Genomic DNA, 7,280 nt, shown 5'->3' with positions numbered 1-7,280 from the left:
TAAAAACATTTTGGCAGCTATAAAAGTTTTTGCTACTAAAAAAAGGGCAAAGGATACGAACCACGTTAGTTTTTTGCTATGGATATAAACCTTCGCTATAGTTACTACAGTTTTAATCCGTAGATCTGTAGCTAAAACCTACATCCTCATCAAGACCTTATTAGATATTGATTGTGCTTAAGGGGCTCCATGAGGGCTAGTAGAATATATGTGTTTGATCTAAGCCATCCATAAATTTTGATATATAATTTCAGTGGATTAATCCAAAAATTATATAGATTAAAAATATAAGTGAACCACACCATAAGAAATAATAAAAATTAAATTTCTATTGTTAATATGTTGTGTAGTCTTCTTAAAACTTAGATCTGATTATTTTCTACATCAACCTATAAAATAATATTTTAAAATTAATGGACGGAGTGGATAAATAACATACATCACGGTGGCCCCACGTTCAAAAACGCACGGTCCTAATGGTCCGTCCGTCATGCGCCCTCCCCAAAATTTCATTCCACTTTTATCTCCCGCTCGCGTCCGCCCTTTTCTCCCTCTCTTCATCTCCCAGGCTCCCTCCCTCTCTCTCTCTCTCTCTCATGGCTCTCGCCACATCGAAGCAACGACGCCCTCCCACCTCATCTTCACCTTCTACGGAGAGCTACACCAAGGAGGACAAACCAGAGAAGAAATTGGACGGTGGAGAGAAGACGGATGACGGATCCATGAGCTGGAAGCTCCCATTCTTCGCACTGGTAACCCTCCGATACATGAGCGCGACATCCAACATCATACACAACTGCGACGAGGTCTTCAATTACTGGGAGCCACTACATTTTCTCCTCTTCAAATCCGGATTCCAGACCTGGGAATACAGGTAAACCCTCATTCTATCTGTTTCAATTCTATTTTGAAGTGTCCAAGGTCATTTTCTTGAGTCCAAGATCATTTTCGTGTTCCTCATTCCAAGAAACTAGGTTAGGGTTTTGTCCAATCCCATGATCAGAATACCGCATTCCGTGTTATAGAACCTGGGCAAGATTCAAACATCGTGACAGTCCTGGTTCTGCAAAACACGCATCGGCAACCACTTGATTCGGCTGGTTAGGGGTTGTTTGAGTAGGGTGATGATGAAATGTTGATACGGAAATCCCCATGGAAATCAGTCAACACAGAAAATAGTGTAAATGTTGCAAGGACTCGTGTCAATGTACCTTATTTGTTGTTCGGCTTGATTTCCGTGGAAATGAACCTAAGGAGCTGTTTGATTTTCCTAATTACGCTGTAAATACCTACAAATGGCCCATCATTATTTCTTACCATTGTTTAGTCGAGGGAGAATTGCTGCCTCAAAACTGTGTGAATCATCTCTCCTAAAAAAGGGAAGCCTGTGCATTTCTATACTGATAAAAATCGTGAGGCTCACCATGATGAATATGTCATATCCATGCTGTCCATTGGTTCCGCCAGCTCATTTTAGGGCATGAGCAAAAAAATGAGGCAGATCCAAAGCTCAAATGGACCACACCACATGAAAGAGTGGTCTAAACGGATCCAGCCAACCACTAGGGTCCACATGAACGGTTCAGATTGATGCTCCATACATCCACACATGTAAATGCCCTTGACTCACCTTCCCGCTAGTTCTCCCTGAACTACGTGCCTAGAAATGGGTAGGCCCACACGTTTTGAGCTTAGATGGAAAGGGTTAAGAGTCTCTCATGCTACTATATTCATGTGAAGTTTCCTTAAGTGGTTAGGCTTTGAAGCGAGAGCCCAAGTTTCCTTCATGGAAGACGCATGTGTGCATTTGTGACACCTCACATGTGGGCTGATGCTAGTAGTTAGAATTTTCAACCATGTTTTGATGCATCAGGACTAATTCTCAGTTCCTTGTTGATTTCATACAGGGCTGGATTCTACCAGTGGGAAAACCACAGCTCTCTGTCTGGAGTTAATAAAGGTACGAGTGGTGGCTTGGCCATTTCTTTCAGTGGTTGTGATGGCAATCAAACTTCTGCAGATACATCAGTAAGTGGTTGTTTCTTCTGACTCCCCTCTTAATGAATTCAGCAAATGCATGCATTTGTTCATAAGAGATAAATGTGTATACAAAACCAGCAAATGTCTAGAGATGACTGGATGATTCTGGTTTAAACAACTGCATTGCTCTCCTAGAGGTGAATTTAGGATGCTTTGGAATTGTGATTGCCGATTGCTTTGGTTATTTTACAAGAGCCCCACTTCCGCTGTTTAGATGGCCATGCCATCTATGAATCGGGACTTGTCTGTCTGCTAGGCCAGGGCATGGATGGCTCATGGATCAAAAACAATATTTGACCAGTGCATATTGGAATCTGTCTGGTCTTCCTTTGAATTGACAGTGGGAAAGAAAAAAAAACAGTTAGTGCTAACACTTAATGAGGAGAAGTGTGGAGATTGTGATCACTGTGACCATCCAATTATGTGGTTCTTGCACCATAGGCCATCCATGATGGGACCCAATAGGTGGATGGTCCCAATTCATATGATATCCTTATTTTTCTCTTTCTAATTTTGTCAATATAGCTTGATTCCATTCTCTATGCTTTGTCAAAAGATTCTCTGCACTTGATGGTGCTTCTTGTGGGAACCAGGGTATTTCTGGAGGAGGTCTTATTACTCATGTTTGGGCAGGTCCCCTGATTTCGCCTTTCTTCGATTCCTCCCACTACTGGTCATTGCTATACATTGAGTGAAGAGTTAAGAATACTAGTTGATAGGATTAGAAATTTCAAACTTTTTAATGTTCTTAGGAATTCCCTTTTGCTTTGGAATGAATTTCAAAATATCTGATATAGCTTGACAATAATTTTCATGCAAACTTTCAAGGAAGGGAATAAGGTGGTTGATGCCTTGATGGTGTTGTGATTGTCAATCTAATGAAATTTTCGATAATAGGTTTTCTCTGCCTGCTAAGGCTAAATTTGCTTTTGTTTTGGATAAGGTTGAACTATATGATGTTCATTATTAGCTTTCCTGGTGTAATGTTTCTTTGTTCCCCCATTTTAATTTTCCTTTTTAATCAATAAATTCGGTGGTACTGTCCACCTTTCCAAAAAATGGGGCATAAAATATTGTGGAGACTGATATAGGAATTTGATGTTCGGCATGCACAATGCATTTTAATAATGTTTGTGTAGTTAGACTATTTATTTTTGCTGTAGCTGATGTGATGTATGTTCTTTTTGCTTGTTTGGTCATTTTAGTCTTTCTAGAGGGAATTAATGATGTAACCTTATGTTTGATGACATTCAATAGATCCATGATTTTTTTTCTCTCCAATGTTACTGATAGTATGGAACCATGTTCGTCTTTTTTATATCTTGTAAGTTACATTGCCATTGCCATTGCCATTGCCATTGCCACACTTGTTCAGGTGTTTCTGGCAACTGATGATGATGGGGGGCCTATTATTTGTTTGCTCCTTCAAGAACAAAAAGTGCTACTCTATGTAAGGCTTAGGACTGATGAGAGTAATAATGAGCTTCTTGTTGATGTTAAACTTCATATGAGCCAGAGCATCCCTGCAATTGTTGCTACTTCTGTTATTGTGACACGTCCAAGGTAGTGAGGCTTGATCAACTACAAATTTAGCCACATACCAATTATATGAATCTTACTTCTTGCCATCTTTTTTGTAGAGTGAAAGTTGGACTGCTACCGTTTGTTGACATAGTTGTCTTGGCTTCAAAAAACAACCTTCTTTATGTAAGCTCTTCTTGCGATGGGTTCTTATATTTGCTGGTCTTATAGAACTATGTTGTATTGCTAAGGTCGTGTTCCCTGTTACTCCATAGCATGGGCATGTTTTCAGGCTCTTTCAATTCCCCATGACATTAATGTGACATTTTTCACTATCTAGTTTTTTAATATAATTTGTCACTATGAAATACAGTTTCTTCAATCTTTGTTTGTTTTTCTTTGAAATTTTGGTCTTTTTTTTTCTTTGGGAATTTTCAAATCCAGGTTTAATTTAGGCTTATACGACTTTGAAATTTACAGTTTATTTCTGTTTCGAGGTGTTTAATGTATGCATTAGTTGTCTTGCTTAAATGATTTGTTTTTTTGGGGAAACCTTTGTAAATGGATTACATGCTTCTTTCATACTTTTGCTGTTGACTTTGTAACTGGTCAACTTTTCACTTTTTTCACTTTCTCAGGATTATTGATAAGATATTATGGTTTTGTTGTTTGCAAAACTGCAGTCAGGTAAACGAAGCTTATGCAGGTATTATTTGCCATATAGTCTGGGAAAAGGCTTGGTTTCAGATAATGCAGAATCTTCAAATTTGACAACCAATTTCCATGACCTGAAGATTATTGGATTAGCAGATGCTGTTGACAGCAAAATTAATATAATAGTCAATAATGGCCAGGTATTCCCACATCATCATTTCACATTTGAGATTATAGGAAAATAGAATATGACATTGTCCTGGTGTCCTACTCTATCAAAATTTCATTATTTTTTTTTAAATTATTATTTCACTGTATATTGGATTCTTTGAGTCTGAGAGTCTGTGTGTGAGTATAGGTATCTCCTTATGAGATTGACTTTTTCCATTAGTCATTAGAGTTGGAACTCAATTTGATTTTAGTAGATGTGTAGTTGTTTTTTTTTTTTTTTTCTTTTCTTTTTGGAAAATCAGTGAAATTTGGGATGTTTTGAAGCAATTTTTTGCATATTTTTCGATTTCGATGTTCATCAAATTTGGATTAAAAAAGGAGTATTATGTGGTTTTTTTCAATTATATGTAACAGAATCTCATTTGAGTGCTTTTGCATTTATCAGTTCTTCAAGTCTGTGTAGTCATTTGATGTGAATCCATTTGGATTCTACTATAATAATTTTTCTATTGTCAAGAAGGAAATCTCATATGGGTATCTCTCCTTTTGAACTTTTTTTGATTTGGTGAAAATCAATGTGACTTTAGGATGATGTATGGGCTGTTTTCAATTGTTTTGGGATGAAAAACCAATGAAATTTGGGATGTTCTTAAGCAGTTTGATGCATATTGGTTGAAAAATGAAGTGTTATGCAGATTTATTATAATTTTTTGTGGTTTAGATGATGGAATCTTGTATGGGTGCTTTTGTATTATCAATTCTTAAAATTTGGGGGATTACTTGATGTGAATCAATGGGAGTTTTTGATGATTAGTAGTTGCTTTTGGGTGTTCTTAGACTGAAACCAATGGAATTTGGGGGCACTTTCAAGTTATTTGGACTTGCATAATTAATGGAGTGTTGTACACATCATTTATGTTACATGTAAGCGAAGCTCATGTGGGTACTTTTGCATTTGGCAATTTTTGAAGTTTATGTGATCATGTTATATTAATTGATGGGAATTTAGGATGATGGGTACTTGTTTTCGGAATTTTTTTTTTTTTTTTTTTTGGGACCAAAATAAAGGGAACTTGGGATGTTCTCAAGCAATTTGATGCATATGTATTGACCCAGATGTTCTTCATACTTGGATTATCTAAAAAATGGAGTGGTCATGTAGATACTTTTCTGTTTATTAGTTTTTGAAGTTTGTGTTTATTTGATGAAAATCAATGGGAGTTGAGGATGCTGGGTACTTGTTTTCAGGTGTTTTGATTAGAACTAAGGTAATTAGGGGCTTTTTCTAGTTATCTGATGCACATTGATTGATTTTAATGTTTTTTAGATTTTAATGATTGTATTTATATGCATGTGGTGTCCTCAGGTCCTACATGAACTAATTTATATGCATGTGGTGTCCGCAGATCTTACATGAACTAATATGACGCCCCAACTAGATTATGTGGAGCAAGAAAGAAGTTAGTTTTCTTCCCTTTACCATTGTTGTTTGATTGTTAATCCATGCAACGATTATTTTTTTATGCCATAGGTCTTGGCACTTGCTATTTTTCTTAGAATTTATTAGTTTAATAATCTAGCTATGTAAACTATTAGACTTTGTTTCATAAGCATAAATATGAATCACCTTCTTTCTTCTTTTTGCTAGGTAGCATCAAATCTAGATGTCATAACAGATGTATGATTTCCTCCATTTGGTAAGCACCATTTCTAGTGAAAAAGAAGTAAGTAATGAAGTAGCCCATTCAATCTGATCAATCTACTCCCTGGGGAGGTTGGAAATCAAATGATGTGTACAACAATTCAGGTATGGTTTACACCAATTCAAGAGACTGTACATTAGGCATTCAATATATAAGACTGGAGTGAGACTGATTAGGCATTTAAATGTGTTGCAGGATGTTGTTTGAATTACTTGTCCTAACTGGTGCACAAGTTGGGATGGATTGGACTTCTATCTTGAGAAAACGCCATGATTTCAGGTAGTTATTATTGTAATAGAAAGTTAAAAAATTAAAAGAGAGAGATAATGAATTCCTGGAAAGAAATGTTCTTTATCATTAGGGCTGCTTTCACCGGGTTTGATGCAGAAATCGTTGCCAACTTCACAAAAAGACAAATAGCATCAATGGCCACAGATTACAACTTGGATTTAAACACGGTTCGAGGTGCCGTCAACAATACTAACAGAATCCTCCGGGTTAGATTGTTGATTGGACTTGATTTTATTTAAATGATCTTAATAATCCATTTTATTTAAATGAGTAGACCCGGATGTGCGTCGGAGCTATCCGGATGTTGAACGGGGGTCCCTGGAAGGTGGGAACCGCTGTTATGACCATGATGAAGCTGTTCATTTCTTATGGACAGTGGAGTGGCCTGGCCATTTGGACAGGCCATGTTTATGTATTTACTCGAAATTGATGGAGCAGACCCGGATGTGCGTCGGAGCTATCCGAATGTTGAGTGGGGGTCCCTGGAAGATGGGAACCGCTGTTATAACCATGATGAAGTTGTCCATTTCTTATGGACAGCATTGGAAGGGCCTGGCCAATTGGAGCAGGCCGTGTTTATATCTGTGTTTGCAGGGACCACATCCTTAACCTATAACCTAAACCTATTATCAAATCCCAAAACCTATAACTACAACCTAAACCTATAACCTAAACTCAATTCTCTAAACTTTAACCTACAACCTAACCTAAACCTATACTTGTAACCTAAACCTATTCTTAAATCCCAAAACCTATAACTTAAACCTTAACTTAAACCTATAACCTATAACCTATAATCTGAACCTGTAACCTATTCTCAAGTCCCAAAACCTATAACTATAACCTAAACCTTAACCAAAAACCTATAACCTAAACCCGATCGCGAACCCGAACCCAATT

The 7,280-nt window shown here is 37.2% G+C and overlaps 1 protein-coding gene and 1 long non-coding RNA gene across 2 annotated transcripts; both read left to right on the top strand.

Annotated features, from left to right (window-relative positions):
• The first annotated feature begins 565 nt into the window (after positions 1–565).
• Positions 566–2,122, top strand: LOC131219908 (dol-P-Man:Man(6)GlcNAc(2)-PP-Dol alpha-1,2-mannosyltransferase-like). The gene is made up of 2 exons (XM_058214898.1): positions 566–874; positions 1,908–2,122. The coding sequence occupies exons 1-2, from the start codon at positions 597–599 to the stop codon at positions 2,047–2,049; spliced, it is 420 nt and encodes a 139-aa protein (XP_058070881.1). The 5' UTR covers positions 566–596; the 3' UTR covers positions 2,050–2,122.
• Positions 2,123–6,120: 3,998 nt separating this feature from the next.
• LOC131219907 (uncharacterized) lies at positions 6,121–6,678 on the top strand. Its single transcript, XR_009158513.1, has 3 exons — positions 6,121–6,193; positions 6,285–6,368; positions 6,451–6,678. It is a non-coding gene; the product is annotated as an uncharacterized LOC131219907 (long non-coding RNA).
• Positions 6,679–7,280: the final 602 nt, after the last annotated feature.

The sequence above is a fragment of the Magnolia sinica genome, chromosome 12 (genome assembly GCF_029962835.1).
Source record: "Magnolia sinica isolate HGM2019 chromosome 12, MsV1, whole genome shotgun sequence".
Classification (NCBI taxonomy): Eukaryota; Viridiplantae; Streptophyta; class Magnoliopsida; order Magnoliales; family Magnoliaceae; genus Magnolia; species Magnolia sinica.
The sequence above is the reverse complement of the archived record's forward strand: the minus strand, read 5'-3'. Positions and strand labels throughout refer to the sequence as shown.

Excerpts from the sequence above, each read along its gene's own strand:
- LOC131219908 (XM_058214898.1), top strand. The coding sequence starts at position 597 with ATGGCTCTCGCCACATCGAAGCAACGACGCCCTCCCACCTCATCTTCA. Across the intron at positions 875-1,907 it reads TTCCAGACCTGGGAATACAG|GGCTGGATTCTACCAGTGGG; the intron begins GTAAACCCTCAT and ends GATTTCATACAG.